The sequence below is a fragment of the Poecilia reticulata genome, linkage group LG6, assembly GCF_000633615.1.
Source record: "Poecilia reticulata strain Guanapo linkage group LG6, Guppy_female_1.0+MT, whole genome shotgun sequence".
NCBI classification, from domain to species: domain Eukaryota; kingdom Metazoa; phylum Chordata; class Actinopteri; order Cyprinodontiformes; family Poeciliidae; genus Poecilia; species Poecilia reticulata.
In genome coordinates, this window is record NC_024336.1 from 9,836,184 (window position 1) to 9,853,500 (window position 17,317).

Sequence of the window (17,317 nt, forward strand, 5' to 3'; positions counted from 1 at the left end):
ATTTTTAGGTTTCGTTTGAGRTCCGACTCGGATACTGACAGATTCAGATTTTTTTTTCTTAAAACAATAAAAAAAAATWTTTTAAAAACGTYSTCCAGGATCTTTCATGGAGGTTGTAGTTTTAAAACTCAACATAAAATGATGCAATCTTCCATATTTATTCACCAAAACATCTGATCGAGGGAAAATCGCTTGTTTTAAATTTTTTTATTGCATACAGTTTCGCACTGACTGGACTTTTTATGTTGAAACTCTAGAAAAACAAAAGATAAAAAAACATACTAAACATATTATGTCGTCACTTTCCTAAAAAAAAAAAAATGGTAAGAATGGTATTCTGCCAAATGATGACTTCTGCAAAAAATGACTTGGGCTTTTATATTAGGAAGGTATAAGAGAAACGGTAGAGGTCACCTTACTTAAAGTTTATAAACTCTGAACTCTCAGTGATATTTTTTTTTTTTTTTTATGCCAGCCGGTCTGGTGTTTACTTGAGCTGGTGAGACGTGGCCTTTTATCTGCAGTCATCCCCGTGGTTAGACTCTCGGAGATGTGTGTGTGTGCCGGGTGACACACCTGTGTTTACAGTTTATCAAGCGGCTGGCGTGTGTGTGTGTGTGTGTGTGTGTGTGTGTGTGTGTGTGTGTGTGTGTGTGTGTGTGTGTGTGTGTGTGTGTGTGTGTGNTGACACACCTGTGTTTACAGTTTATCAAGCGGCTGGTGTGTGTGTGTGTGTGTGTGTGTGTGTGTGTGTGTGTGTGTGTGTGTGTGTGTGTGTGTGTGTGTGTGTGTATGTGTGTGGGGGTGTATGTGTGTGTCTGTCAGCCCACTCATACATCATATACCTTAGCAGCTTTTTGTAATGAGTGGCTTTACCAGGTAAGACGCCAACGGCGAGACGTGTCATTACGTCTCTTGCTACCCTGTCATTGCGACGGCAGCCACTTTGCAGCGGCACAAAGTCGCCGGCTCACTCTGGTTTAGCGTGTTGATCTGGCGTTGAACTATCCAGTTAAAATTTCTCTCTTTTCATCTCTCTCAGATTCACCAGATGGACCGGAAAATGGACTCCATCCTGCGGATTCTGACGGAGCAGTTCCCACCCAAGCCGGATCTGACGTCCAAGCCGTCCATCCGCCGAGTGACCATCCAGAAGCGCATGGGCACCAGCATCGACGAGGCGCCCTGACAGAGCGGCGATGACCACGACCAGGCGGAGGGCAATTGAAACACTGGGACTTCACTTCAACAGCCTCGCCCCCTCCTCAGGGGGAGTTTGTCTCACAAAGCAAAAGGGGCCTCAGTCTTCCACAACGTCCTCTTTTGTTTTTGTTTTTTCTTTTCCATCAGCTTTAAACCCAAAAGAAAATGCTACTGTTTTATGCTAACCAGGGCAAAACGGCCTCTGCCGGCTGAAAAGTCCGACCTCATTCTCCGGACTAACGACGTCTCCTGCGACCTCACTGTGGCACCCGGCCGCTCAGGCAGCAACATGTTCTATGAATTCATTTCACCGCATTAGCCTCGTAAGCGCACTACTCCATGACGTTAATTTATGTGTGGCCTGTCACTGAGCAGCATTCCTCCCTTCCAAATATTATTCCACAGCTAACTAACCCCTTAATGAAGTCGTAATGCAATCAAAGCGCTCCGGTTTCTCAATGGCACTCGAAGGGGAAAAAAAGTTGTAAACCCACAACCGAGCCAAGGCATTCTTCAAATCCGTCTGATTATCTTGGCTCAATCGGCACCTACACAACAGAGCCTTGCGCCGCAGACACACATCCATCCAGCCTGACTGGACTCAGATTGAAACGAGCGTTTGTTTGTGGAAACTGGATAACACGGGGAGTGGGAAAGGAAGATTACCTGTTGGTTTTGCCCTCACTGCACTGCAGTTGGCATAGCGATGACTTACTGCCACAGCAGATGAATTTGATGCACCCTGTGTTTTTAAATGGATAAATAGGATTTTTTTTTTTTTTTTAATTGAGAACAATAGTTCCCTTACCTGTTGGTGGAGGTCATATGGTTTTGGTGAATTTATAGAAATCCTAGAGATGGTGGAAAGCTAACAGCTTGTCAGACGGATCCCCCTTGAAACGGAAGGTTTGCTATTTTAGAGGATGTAGTTTCACAAAAGAAGGTGGTTAATTCTGCTGCTGCTTTTCCTGCCAAACACACCTGAATTACTACATCCAGATGCATCGCTTGAGGCTGCAAGCTGAATCAATCTGTCCAGTCGGCTAATCGGGAGTCCAAGTGGATAAATTGCCTCATTGCATCCATCGATGCCTTTGCAAAAATAATTATATTCAATATTCTAATTATTAATTACTATTAATTAATAATTTAATTATTTTAAAGGTTTAGACACCCCAGGTTTAAGCTAGTGAGCCAGTTAGCATCACCATCTAGCATAACTTTAGCATAGCGTCACAGGTTTTAACACTTAGTCTCAGCAACAAACGTGACTGTCATACAAAAGTGTGAAAGGTTAATATTCCCCATTATGCCATCGTATCCTATGATTACAGTCTCAGCTAGCCTGTAGCTAGCTGTTAGCCTTCCAGCACTTTACAAACTCATTGCCATGTGATGCGTTTCTGCTTCAGGTAAATGAATTATTACTGATAACTTCATAGAAGTTGACTTCAAAAAAATATTTAGTATCCATTTACAAAATAATAATAATAACAATAAAAGATTCAGGCACTCCACACTAATAGTTATACTGCAAAACAAATGTTTTGTGGTTTGTTTTGTTTTTCTTGCTGTGATTGCACCTCTTGTCCAAATCTTACGTTTTTGGCGATATTTTTATAAAGTGATTTTGAAGTGAAGATTTTTAAGAACTCTTTTTTTTTTTTTTTTTTTTATGTTTACTACACAAACCTTTGGGCAAACAATGACATGACAGCCTAATTTTGCACATCCTCACTATTGCTCTGGGTGTCAGTGGTGCGAAGTTTCTGAGTTTCAAGTCAGAAACACAAACTGAACAACTGAGTTTGAAAAATGTTAAAGATCAGATCTGATTAGGGTACTAATCACATTCAAAGGTAAAGGTAAACTTGTTTGCATCGAATTCTGAGAGAAACTGAAAGCAGCACAAGCAAGTACTAACAATGACCACGACTATGGTCAGGCTTTCTGTTGTTGACGTTTGTCTAGTTAGCTTTTGGGCAGCAAGGCATCATTGTTGCCTCAACCTTTATCGTATCGTTCATTAATTTATTGCGATAATTTCCTCAGCATGATAAGGATCTTCATCTATCGTTGTCCAAAGCTGACCGTATCGTTTCAATTGTTGGTTTTTACAATTTTTCTCCACCTTTGATACTTTTTTGTTCTATAAAAGTATCAATAAGCATCAATGAATTTAAAAACGTATTAATAGATTCTTATAGTCAATTTTATCGATCTCATACCACAAAATGTGAAATTTTTTTTAAGCCCAGCAGCATCAAAATTTAATTCTTGTAACTTTTTTTGTGAGCTGGAGTGTATCTGAAATAATATTCTTTTTTTTAAATATCTGGACTCACATAATTGAGTCAAATGTTGCTTTGAGATAAAAAAAAAAAGGTTCTTGTTTTGTATTTCATCATTTTAAGACGTGTGGGTGGTGGAAAACAGAAAGTAGCTCAGCTATGTTGCCATTGTAATGGAAGACCTCTCGTAATTATAGCGTGCACATTCCTGAAAACACGGACACACACACACACACACACACACACACACACACACACACACACACACACACATACATATGCACGCGTAAAAGCGGGGTGAACAAGGGCAGCAGAAGAAGATGATTTTCTCTGCACTAGTATGTATTTTTATATTTGCGGTGGTTAAAATGACCTGTTATTTATCTCGTATCACATAAAGCAGATGGATTTGAAGAGAGCTCTCGTTGCTTCTCCTGTACAGTTTTCTAAGAGTTGTAAATAGAAACATTGCCTTATTGCACTGTGTTTATAACAACGTGAAAAGATCAACCCAGGATGTGTACAAGAAACGCTGTCAGACTTGTGAAGTCAAAATGTGTAAAAATCATTTGAAATGCTATTTAAGACATTCCCTCTTTATTGTAGCTTTGCTGTAAATAATAAAAATCCTTTTCAATATAAAATGTTACTCTCAGTTCGTCTGTTACTCTGGCTTGGAAAAGGAATTCATACTTTGGTGAACTTTTGTTTACATTTTGGCAAATACTACCAAAACGAAACAAATTAATGTTGGATTGTGAATTTCTTAGAAAATGATGTTGCAGTATGTTTCGAATGAAATGGTTATAAAACAATATTGCAAACTTTGAGAACCAAATGGAGCGCTGCTTAAGTAAATCGTTCCAAAATATTTTTTTTCATACTATTTCTAATTTCAATCAATTATTTGGCTCAGGCCATCACTTCAAGAAAGCTACGATTCGTAAAACCGACACCAAAGTATAACAAGATGCTCAAAAGGCCTCTTTTTAATTTTGTTTTAGAATCCCTACTTCATTATCTTAATATTACAACTTTATTCTGGTAATTAAAAAAAAAAAATACAACATTTTCTAAAAATTAAATCTTCAGAACCTAAAAATTCGATTAATCGATTTTACCGATTAATCACCGAGCCCTAGAAACACATCAATCCTACTTTCTACCACAAGGGAGTGAAAAGAAAGAAGAAAAAAAAAGGACTGATAACATGTTAACAGCACAGACTTTGAACCTCATTACTGAGTTAGGCATGTAGAGAATCTGTACGTTCGTCTTCAAAAGCCAAGAAATACCGGGGATGTCCCAAGATCAGCACTGACTGGAGAGAAAGGCGAGATGAAGCAGAGGAGTGACAGTAAGCGGCGTGAGGAAGACGGCAACACCCTGATGAGAGAGGAAGAACGATTATAGGGCCATCTTCAACACGTATCGGGACGTATCTGGACATATCGGGATGTATCTGGACATATCGGGATGTATCTGGACATATCGGGGCGTGGTCCTCTGGTCCCTCTTGTCCCCTCACCCCTGTTCGGCCACTGGATTTTGGCAGCGAGAGAGAAAGAGAGGCCCCATGGCAAGGCGGCGCTCTGCGTGCCCGTGGTTCCCCTTTCATCTCTAGAGAAGACAGAGAAAGACTCCCACTTCAAAAGACAGTTTGATCTCAGAAGTGCACGAGAGTGCAACCTAAAAGAGGATCTGAGGAAGCATTTAAAGGCGGAATATAAAGGGGCGCAGTGTCGCAGATGCGGGACGTGGAAGTACAGTCTGGAGGAAGTCTGCGGGATCGTGAGACGGCAGACTCTCTGAGCCTCGTTGATCATCCTCAGCCTCTTTGATTCTGCCTGCTTTGTCCCACCGAGAACAGAACTGATTTTCATGAGGCTGGTGAAAAGCTGCCTGCTTCAGACTATGACTTTTTGTTAAATCCCAAACTAGTGAAGGAACTAGTTTGGGTTTCCTCCGTATACTCTTTAGCCAAGTAYGTACAGAAACCATTGATGAAAACACACGTAATCCTGTCAAATGTATGTACTAATGTCTTTATACTGTGATTCCTACGTCAGATTGTTTGCTGATTCTGTTTCTGATAACCAGTCATCACCACTCTGTCTGACATTATATTTGATCTTTCTTTGGGGTAGTTATGATTATCAAAATGATTTTCTATGTGCTAAAATGCCAGAATAATCTGAATTAATCTGTCGGAATTTGTTTTTATTTTTTTCAAATTCAGAAGTTGAAATGCATTTCTTTAGTCAGGGTGTCCATGCGTCTTTAAAAAGACTTAAATTAGTGTATGTGTAATTAAGGCCATAAAATGTCTGAAATTCTTTTAAAAGATGTAAATCGTCCTTGAATACATTAATCACAGGCCTTCTCGCTTATTGTTTTTTTTTTCTCGCAGGACTTTCCTGCATGTTCCTCTGTGAGTTCTTCTTTCTGGACTTGGTCTGTCACTGTTACAAATGTTGCTGGACAATAAATTGCCCTAAAAGTGACTGAGACCAAGTGATTTAATGGTAATACCATAGTAGTGCAAGAACATCCTCTCAAAGATCAATAAACTGTCAATTCTAATAAACATTTGACTCTGGATCCAGAAAACACTTTAAATACCCATTATAAATATCCTTGTGCAGACTGCCATGGTCTAGCTGAACAAGTATCATTATCAAATATTCAGGAGGTTAATACAAAGCAAAATATGATTAGTTGAAGCACATCGGTGTTTACTCTAAATAAAAGAGGGAAGTGCAGCGGAGGACATTCCTGGAACTGAAGCTGGAACAACAGCGAGTCAAGAACAAGGGGCTGGTCACTTCCTGCTCAGCTGTGAATCTGAAACATGGATCTGGGAATAAGATCAGAGGTCACTGGGCGAGAGGCAGGATCCACCCTGGACAGGTTACCAGCCCGTTACCACGGCAACGGCTGTGGGAAGAAGCCGGAGTACTCGGAGATAGACCCGTCGATAAGCAATGAATTAACTGCATGATGAATTAAAACGAGAGCAATAATTTTCACTTGCATGAATTATTATTATTTTTCTCTTCTCTCTCTTTCCACCAAAAACTGGATAACGGTTTTGGTTGTTGTTTTGATTATTTATATAGTTTATATAGCTGTGACAATAGACTTGGCTCACACATGTCTTTAGCATATTATGGCTGCTGTGTGTTACTGTTTGACCGGAGGGATGCACTCTGGAGCCTGGTAACCGGTAGCCACACAAAAAAAGTAGCTCATGAATATGCAAGTACATTTTTTTAAAAACCACCAAATATCCTACAGATGTTGAAGGTTAATTAGCTGAAATGTGCAAACTGTGATCGCCTCGGCGGTTCCCCAACGATTTTCAGAGCGAATAAAATCTTGACCTCAGATTTTATGGTGGCAGTTTGAGTAAATTCCAGGATATCATGAAGGCTGATGAGATGAAATGTTGAAAATAAATAAGTTAATTAAAATTCACTTGCTTACCTAATTTGCACAATATGACCCGTTAGGGTAGTTTAGATAATCTTACCAGCTGCGTTTCCGCAGACCATAACATTTTAGCACAGTTTGACATTTCAAAATAATAAATTTGCGTAATGGAAACACGGCAATTTCAGGGGGGGGGGAAAAATCTGGTTTTTCAATCACAGGTTTTTGTGCTATAGTGATGTGTTTTTGTTTTTGTTTGTTTTTTGGGGGCCAAATCACAATCGATTTTTTTCACAAAACTGCAGTGGGAACACTTTTTTTTCCCACAACGTACGACTCGCATGCCAATGATGCAAACCACGAAGAAGACGCCTGCAGGAAGTAGTTTGTGGATTATGGAGCGGCATATTTGTTAATGCAATCGGGGGAACAGATTTACTCACAAGAGATTTTAATTGCATTTGTTATTTAAAGAAAACACACTGTAATTTCAACCTTAGCGGAATATAGACAAAGTTTTGTGGACATTTGTAATGGAAACGCAGCAGGAGTTGACTCAACACACAAACCTCATACAACAACTCGTATAATTTTGTCTGATTGTGTTGGATGAACAGAATAACACTCGAAATGACTCGTGTTTTGTCAAACATGGTTTCCTCCACAGAAACATGAACTGTCAGCATCGATTTGCAGCAAATGACGCAGCAGGCGAGAACCTTGGTGCAAATATGATCGCATCCACCAAGAAGTTCAAGGACAGACATTTAGGTACTATGTAGAAAGCCACAGGGATTTCAATCATTCTCTAAAAGCAGAGTCAGCCAGGCGATCGGGTTCTCGCCGGGACAGAGCTTGCTCAAGAATCGCAGCAGACACGAGGCAGATACACTTAAAGAAAAGAGAGAAAAGAAGAAGAAGAAAAAGCTAATCAGAAGAAATCAAATCTTCAAGGACAGATTCTGTAAGAAGAATCAAGAATGTTCAGCAGAGGGCTCTTGTGGAGTTATTTTTAACGTTTCCTGGAAAACGGACTGTCCAGAGACGAGAAAAGTTAAACGTTACCATGAGTAACTGCGTCATGCCAACGGTGAAGCACCCAGAGACCATTCACAGCTACGCCTAAAGCACTGACAGAGCGCCAGCAACGCATTCTCCAGGAGAAACTTTGTCAAAGAGTCCAGAAACAATTTGCTGATAAGAATCAACACTGTAGAGTCACAGGACGAAAAGTGTAAAAGTAGCAAAAAGTAAAGAGGAAATGCAATCAAAGAGAAGTGTGAATTATCATTATGATACGTTCAACTCGCAGTAGAACAGTGGACATTTTCCAAAACTAAAATAAGCTCATGTTTTAACCCATTTAGGTAGCCAGTTGTCTCTGTTTAGATCAGTAAAAACGCATTAAAGATTAAACTTTTTTAGTCCAGAAGTCCTGCCTGAATTGAACCGAAGCTGACAATGAAAGTCAGGCTTTGTTGGCCAAACCCGGGAACTTTGAAATCGTCTGGTGGCCGACTTTATAACCACGTTTATGCAGATGCAGGATAAAGTAATATTTCCAGGCTTATTAATGAAATTCTGCAAAAGGGGATGATCAATCACTTCAAAGACCACATGTTCTGTCGTCTTTGCTGGACAGTGAAGCCGTGGGACTGGAGTGTGTCGTCACAATGCGTAGCGGTCGGGTCGGGTCGGGTGGAAGGGCGCCTAGGGGCCACCTGTCCAGAGAGGCCCAGGCGAGTCGAGGCCCAGCCGGTCTATATAAAAACACACAAGTGTCAACAGGTGGGCCTGTTTGCACACGTGTTAGTACTGCATCACTCTGAATGGTGACAAACATTGTGGGCAGCAGCTGATGCCAGCCACTCGGTCAGGAGTCGTCCCTAAATAACCAGCAGTTGCCTGAGAGGACAGTTGTTGGAGCTTCGTGGTTTCCCTCCCCCCCACCCCTACCCCACGTCTCGCTGAAAAATAGTCATTAGAAGATTACTCTGAGTTCACTCAGCTAGTTTCATTAAAATGTCAAAGTGCCAGATTTAAAATGCCACGTAGTGGGCACTGCAGATGACTGAAAAGCACAAAGTTTAGTTCAAAAATTAATATTAAAAAAGTCACAGTTTCCATGATGTCAAAATCATATTTCTTTCCCTGCGTTTGGTCAGATCGAGCCTCGTAAAAGTCTCCACGTCCCTTGCACGTTTGCACACTTTTTCCACATAACAACCACAAAGTTAAATGTGTTTTATTGAGGTTTTAACATGGAAGAGACCAACACAAAGTTGATTAAACGTTTGGAATGGAATGAAAATTTTTAGTTTCAGATTCCCTTTTGAATTTTTCCTCAACAATTCATTCACAAAAATTGTTTTGATTTGGTCTCAAATGGTCATTTATTGCACTTTATTTAGGGGTGGGGGGGGGAGCATACAAATGTGTTTCTTGTTTCTGTTTTTCATGTTCTTATGTTATTAAAGTATTTTATAGACGCCTAAACCTTGTCCAGAAAACCTCCCAAAACCACCTGAAGGTCAGAAGTTTGATGAGATATCAAACTTAATTAATTAAAAAGCAGTAAGAATAATAAATAGCAAAAGGGTGACAAACAATAAGCACCGCTGCCGTTCTGGGGACTCTGAAGGAGGCGTCTAGCTAAGCTAGGTCACAGTCACAGCGCCCCCTATCAGTAGCAACTGGGGAACAGTCAATGTTATACTGCAGACCGAGAATAGCTGAAGCGCTGTTTAAAAAAAATAATCATAAAAAGAAAGACATCAGTTTGTTGCTTGTGGCAAAAATCAATAAAAATGTCAAAGAAAGGCTTTTTTTTATTGCATACATTTAAGTTTTCTTGAAAGTAATCCTAAAATATCACCCCGTCTTGTGAGTTTTACGAAATGTTACACCGCCATTATTTTACGCTTTCAACAATCTGCAGTATTTTGTGTTGGTCTATCAAAACCCAGTAAAATACATTAAATCTGATGGTTGTAAGTTGATCAAACGTGGAGACGTTCATGGGGTGTGAAGGCGCAGAAAACTGCTGTCAGAGACTCTGCCCTGCAGGAAATCCATGTTTTCTGAGACAGTACCTGTTTCAGAAAACAATTTTCTTTTCCATCCCCTTGCAGTCATGGCAGTTACTTTGTACCCTTTGACCTCTCGTCTGCTTGGTCCGAGAGAGGCAGCATCACCCTATGGGATAATAAATCAACCGAAAGTCAAAAGGTTAGCTCAACCCCCTGCGACCTTTGGCCGTACAAGGATTCCCTCGGCCATATGTCTGTGGTTTACCATCCACCTACGCCCTTCGACGGACCAAAACACAGCAACTGAGCTTCACAACCTGCCGGCCAAACAAACCCCACCTGAAGGAGGCGACGGTGAGCAGGATCCCTGCTGATTCGATGCTTTGGCTTTCAGTAGAGGTCATGTTTGAGGTCATGTTTAACTTAGATTGGGGTGAAGAGACGGTGACGGCTTTGCTGAGAAAAAGTCTTTTTTTTTGGTCACTCTTGAAAATTTTAGATAATCACAAAGTATCAGATGAATATAAGGCAGTTCCCAAATCACAATTTGAATTAATTAGGGGGGGGAAAAAAGCTATCCAAGCCAACCTGGCGCTCTGTGAAAAACTAATAGCTTCCTGGTGGCTGTGCCACCATTGGCAGCACCGTCTGCCACTAGGGGTTTGCAATAATTGGTAGTGAGTCTTTTTCAGCACTGTGCAGGAATCTACAGTTCCTAGCACACTTCTTTTAATTGGCCCTACCGCAGCTTCTCAGTCGGATTCAAATCCGTACTTTGAGTAGGCCACTTCAAGATGTTGCTTCTTTGAGCCGTTATGCAGGTTTTCTTAGGCGGTACTGCTGTTTCATCCGAGAGGGTTCAAGTTTCAGGTCGCAAACCATGTCGTCCTTCAAGATTTTCTGACAAAGGGCAAAGGTCGTACATCCATCAATCATAGAAAATCGCCTAAATCTAGATCTAGATCAGCAACGTTTACAACCCAAAGAGCCAATTTTACTTTCCGGAAAGCCAAACARAGCTGTAAATGTCACTCGACTTTCTGAAAAAGGACAATTTGTAATTTTAGATAAATCTTTAATTTAGGAAATTTGTTTATAATTTAGAAAAATAAAATTTAGCTAAAAAAAAAAGAAAAAAAAAGACGCATGTTTTGTTTTTTTTTCCCCTGTGGGGTCATTCAGTTCCAGAACCTTCAAGGCAAAATGAGTTCAAGATTTTTACATTTCGTGTCGATCATTACATAATGCGGTTTTGATGATGCTTTAACGCCCCGATTTTATCAAGTTTTGCTGTTACAAGTGAATATCTTTTCACATACAGAATCTTTTCACATACAGAATATCTTTTCACATTGTTTCTTCCTGAAGAAACGATGCATGTGAACATTGCTTCTTGTATTTACTTGGCTTATCCTTGATATTGATCTTTGATTACCTGAAACGTTAAAGTGCGACAAGATAACAAAAGCAGAAGCGATCTGTAAAGGGAGAAACACTTTTTCACAGCATCATATGACCGATACAAAGAGAACCCCACCCCCCAGACCCCCCAAAAATAATAACAATAAAACAAAACAAAAAAAAAACAGGGAGATACGTTTTGGCTAAATAATAACAAATAAACAACAAACATAACTGGATCGACTTCAGTGATGTGATGGGGTTTGGCGAATTGCAAAGCGACGCACAGACGATGCAGAATTTGACATCTGTGCGTCACAGTCGTAAGTTTAGATTAGAGAGAGAGAGAAAAAATATATTTTATATGAAAAAGAGGAAGTGAGAGAAGAAGAACAACGCAGAGTTTCCTTGAAAAACCTGCCGAGCGCTTCTGTGTAAGAGGGTTTCATTATTACACGCGTCTCGTTGCACATAGCACACATTTTTCAGAAATGATGTACGGAGAAAAACGGCGTCGAGATGCTGAAAAGATACTGGAGTCTTTTTTTTTTTTTTTTTTTTTACAACATCAGCCTCACTCTCATCAGTCATTCACCGGGTTTGCTGTTGCGCACTGAGCCGGGAGAACAATTGGTCAAACGTGTGTTGAGCTGCTAAGTATATAAATATCTATCTGCTTTATGCACGTCTCCTCTCGGTTACTTTTACACCGCAAGGCAGCGGAATATCCCCCCAAAGACCGACATCACTCTCCGCAGCGAGTGAAAATTGAAAGCTGAGTGAAAAATGGAGCGCTAGGAAGCCAATGGACCACATCCACGGCTGTCCGTAAGCGGAGGTAGGTTTTCATATGGTGCCGAGGCTGCTTTTCTCATCAAGCGCCGGCCGGCCAGGAGGAGAACACGCTCGCTCAGTCTGAACGGCGGGAAGCTTTTCAACACCAGAACCGAGGGCCGTGCTTTTGCCGCGCCGGGGCCCCTGAGAGCCTCCTGACGAGGGCAGCAGAAGCAAAAGAAGAAGAAAAAAAAAATAAGGAAAGGACACAGGGGGAGTATATTCACATGAAATGTGGTCGGATTTGCCACTCTAGAAAAGTGGAAACTTCTGGTACCAGCGTGGAGAGCGGGCGATGAGGACTGTTTTCCCCTCTTTACATTCTAACCAGCCCCGGTCCCTTCCCCGCGCTGGGAGAGTCATCGGATATATGCAGCGGTCAGAGTTGCATCATGTAGAAATATTTGGTGTCGCATGAAATCCATCCTAACACCGCCCAAACTGTCATCGTACTGCTTAGTGAAAAAGCCCCTGCCGCTAATTTTACACCCAGTAAGGACATGGAAAGCTGGGCTCGGCGGTACAAGCGAGTCTGATCTGAGCCATGTCAGCTAAGCTAAGCTAAGCTAAGCTAAGCTAAGCTAAACACGCTGATAGACGATTACCAGAACTGAACATATGGAGAAAGAGTGATGGTTCCATGTTGAAGACAAATGCCGTTTGGTTTTATATATTTCCCTTTACTATTTAACTGTATGCGGTTACTTAGCGCCCCTCATCACCAACACACACACACACACGCACGCACGCACACACACACACACACACACACACACACACACACACACACACACACAACGTGTAAGTTCAAAAGTTCAGTGGCTCTTTTAGTCATGCTGCTGCCTCGCAAACGTATTCATACACACCGAACTGCCATCTCCACAAACTTTAATGTATTTCACCAGGAGTTTAACTCCTTCGTACCCAACATGGCGTATTGTATTTCTTTCAACAGTGCCACAGTTTTATCTTAAATGTACACAGAAGAAAAGAAATGATTCTATATTTCAAGAGAAACACATTTAAACTATTTCCATCATGACGGAGGCGTATATTTTGGTGGACAACAGATTGAACTGGAGACTCTACAAGAAGGGACAGAGCAGATTGTACGTTACATCTTGAGGAAGCTTATTATGTCCTTCAATGTTTGGAGCAAGACGTCGCAGATCTTCTCTAAGTGTCTCTAAGTTTTCTGCCGTTATCTGTTGGGGTAGCAACAGGCTGATGATGTCTATAGACGAATTCTTCACAAGAGCCAGAAAATGATGAACAACTCTGAGCATCCACTTTATGAGACCGTCAGAAAAACAGCCATCAGCACCTCAAACAACTCTTTGAAGATAACAGCTACAACATTTCATCTCTCTTTGGAGTCAAAGTATTTTTTCATTTTGAAATATACTCAAAAGGAGCAAACACAGTCGAGTCACAAACTTTACATTTTCGTTCATATTCTCTAAAATTTTGCTAGGATGTGTAAACATATGAATACATCTATAAAGGCCGGATTAGTGAAGAGCACAGCTGATAGTTGTACCAACAAAAAATGTTTTTCCACTTGAACCTCTGGATCTCCGCAGCTCCTCCAGAGTTATCACAGACCTTTTGCTTGCTTCTCTGATTAATGACCCGGCCTGCAGGGTTGGGTGAGCGGCCGGTTTGAATTATGTGACTTCTGAAGCCAGTTGGATAGACTTGATTTTATTCCAGGGTATCACGGTAAAGGCAAACGAACAAATAGGCCGCACTTTTCAGATTTCTATTTGTCATTTTCCTTTCACGTCACAATTATGTGCTGCGTTGTGTTTATCTACCAGGCAAAATCCTAATGAAACACATGAAAATTTGTGGATGTAACATAATTCAGTGATTTTTCCACCCTTTGGAAATAAAAACCTCATATAAGTCATGTCATGCCAAGATAAAATTAGTTTCTTATAAAAGAGAAAAAGTTAAGAAAATAGATTTTTCCTAGAGAAAAAAAAAATGTGGAGATTTCCTGTTCGTTGCTTTTAAAATGTTATGTGAAGTGCTTTGACTCTCACCATTCTAATTATTATTTAGCGATAGCTATACCTTGATTAGGGAATAGAATAGATTAGGATATAACTTTATTAATCTCGCAGTGGGGAAACTGACTTGTTACAGTAGCACAGAAACAAAATATAGTTCATTGAACAACTCAATAATACTTACTGATAAAAAGAAACTTGAAAATCTGTGAGATTCTGAAATACAGAATATGTTCTTTTGTGCGAGGTCATATGTGAAAAGTGTGACTAGACCTATTTATATAAATATATCACGGGCCAAAATCGGCAGCAGCGAAATTCATCATACACTCAGAACCGTTTGTTGGACTCTTTTCAGAAGAGGCCTTTTCTGACTTTACATGGTGCAGCAGCTAAATCAATAAATAATTGATGATTTATCCATGCATTGACTTTATCAGAAGAGAACAACGTGAAATTGAGCATGAAGAAAAGGCCACTCTATCTCCACAGCACAGATGCTCCAAACTGGGAACTCTGCCTCTGCTTCTCGGCCAGATGCATCTGAACGCAGATGCATCTGGCCGAGTCAGGAGCGAAGTCTGTTCCCGTCAGGAACAGAAATTCCTGACGGGATTTCTGTTCCAGGTACCGTCCGCTGGCGCTGGTCAGGAGAGAAAGGGGAGATAAAGGACGGACGAGTCAAGAGTGAGCGTGCAACGCGGCCCATGCTAGCTTTGCAAGGTCTTGAGCTGCGTGCTTGAGCAGATTTGGGCTGATAGAAGATAAAGGCTCTTTGATAGGCTGCAGGTGTGCCGCTTTAATGAGCTCTACCCCCGGCTCCCCCCGCTCCCTCGCTTTCTCCCTGCCTTTCTTTTTCCTCTCAGTCGTGCCGCTGAAGCACATCTGCACATCTGTCATTCAGTGCTCTGCGGCATCTCTCACCTCTTAACCTTTCCTCTCTCTGCCTGCCAGTCAATCCTGAACTCACACCGCACCACGGCGCTGCAACTTGCAACTCCTGCAGATATGACTCGCTCTACTATGAATCTGATCCAAATCCCTCCCTGTGTGGGGGGGAAACTCACACACACACACACACACACACACACACACACACACACACACACACAGACGCATAGATAAAATGCACACGAGACCTGGGCCAGATTTTAGAAAGGGCTTACAAAGGCAGAAGCCCAGGGCCCCAATTTTCTTGGAGTCGGGAGGGCTACAGATATTTTTCTACTATTATTTTATTTAATCGATTTAATTTTTAAACGTGTGTCTTGCAATTATTGCACTTTATATAAAAACCACAGGTCCATATTAGGAGAGTTGTAATAATATTTTGGGAATGTATGAATATAAACAATACTTACAACAATATTTGAAAACAATTAAGTTATAGTATTTTCTTTTTGGGAGGCGTGGGATAACATGAAGCTGCAGGGCAAGGGATGTAATATTAACCCACCATCATCATTTGGTATCATTAGTTCATACATAGTTTATGTGTAACTGCAATTTGCATTCGAGAAAGAGCTTTTCTCCATAAATCCGGCCCTGCACGGATATCAGTCACTGAAAACTGAAAAATTTCGGCTGTCGATTGTGAGAAAGTTCCACATTTCGACGTCACCGTCCAGACACCTTGAGTCAGCTGTAGTTGCCATGCCAGGCCTCTGTATGGCGCTGTGATTTTAGCATGTCATTAAACGCCCATGCGCGTTTGATCTTCAGCTTCCGCCTCATTGTAAATCACCTTCTTTCCGTCTCCCATGTACCGAGAAAAGTGCTCCATGTAACACACATATTCCTTATCATCAATTGCGTTAAACTGAACAAGTTAAGTAGCACAACACAGCTCAAAGCTATCCGCCATTGTTTTCGTTGTTATCTGCCCGCGCAGATAAAACCATTCTGCGCATGTGCGCTTGCACAGACGTGGAGTAGCTGTTTCACACCTCAGCAGCAGAGGGTGTTACAGATAAGTATCATTGTGATACCTGGTTTCAAAAAGAGTTTCAAATGTAGTTTTGTAACTTTTAAAATAAAAATCTAGTAAATGTAAAAAAAATAAAATAAAATTACAGCCACTGTGTCTGGGTACCAACAAAAATGTTGTGGTTTTAACTGAAGAGCTGCTCCGACATGTAAACGACCCAGCTCGAGAAGAAGAAGCGGAGGCAGAAAGAGGAAGGGATGTGAGATGCTTGCAGTCTCGTGCTTTCCCTTCTTTCGGAGGCTCGGGTGCCATGGGACTAGTTCAATGACGTATGTTGTGGCTCGACAGGAAACTCGGGGAGGAACTTGTGGCTTTATATTAAGTGTCGGGGCGGTTAACAGGAAAAGATAACCTGTTTGTGTTGATGTAGCGCGGAAGTGTGAATTCTTGGCACACGGAGGAAACGTAGCGAGGGTTTAAACCGAGTGTCTTGCTGGAATGTCCCGAGAGCTCAGTTCAGTGTGGGTTTGGTTTGGGCTGGCTGCGTTCAGGCTGCAGCAGGCTGTTGTCTCACAGTGACCCAGTGTTTGTGTGAACCGCTTAATTTAGGAAGTTGCATAAAATGAATTGGCCTTTGAATATCCCAATAAGGCACCTGGCGGGAATTAGATGGGAATGATAAGGAATTGTATGAATTTGCAAGGCAAATCAAGTTGTGATCGTCATTCCAACTGTGTAGAAAAGGGCGGTGGAGAGGAAAAAAAGTGAGTGGAATACATTCACAGAAACAAAGCCCAAACAATGAGAGTTCAGCTAGTGTGGGAGTTATAAAAATGAAGAAATAAAATGAGAGAAAGAGAGAGAGAGGCTCTAAAATTGCCACAGAAAACGGGTCATGATTCATGAGCAAATTGGTCGGACTTTCACAAACAATGCCACATTTTGTAAGTGTGTAATTATTCCTGCAGTACGGCGAGATTATAGGCCGACCTCCTTCAGCCCAGAGGCATAAGTAAACGCCCTGTTTGCGCTTATATGAAATAACAGGTTGTTGACTCAAATCTTTGCGCGTATTTGTGCTGACAGTACGGGCAGAAGGAAGGAAATAAATATGGCTGTGGCAAAGCGAAGCGGGCCGACGTGAAACACAGCTACAGATTCGAGCTACACCTGGAATTACAGTAT

General features: G+C 41.3%; 1 protein-coding gene across 1 annotated transcript in view; it reads left to right on the forward strand.

Annotated features, from left to right (window-relative positions):
- The window catches only part of LOC103465908 (potassium voltage-gated channel subfamily KQT member 1-like), a 76,878-nt gene extending 72,607 nt beyond the window's left edge, over positions 1–4,271 (forward strand). Inside the window, exon 5 of the mRNA XM_008411122.2 lies at positions 1,043–4,271. Coding sequence (XP_008409344.1) covers positions 1,043–1,189 — 147 coding nt within the window. The 3' untranslated portion in view covers positions 1,190–4,271. The remainder of the gene's footprint in view (positions 1–1,042) is intronic.
- Positions 4,272–17,317: the final 13,046 nt, after the last annotated feature.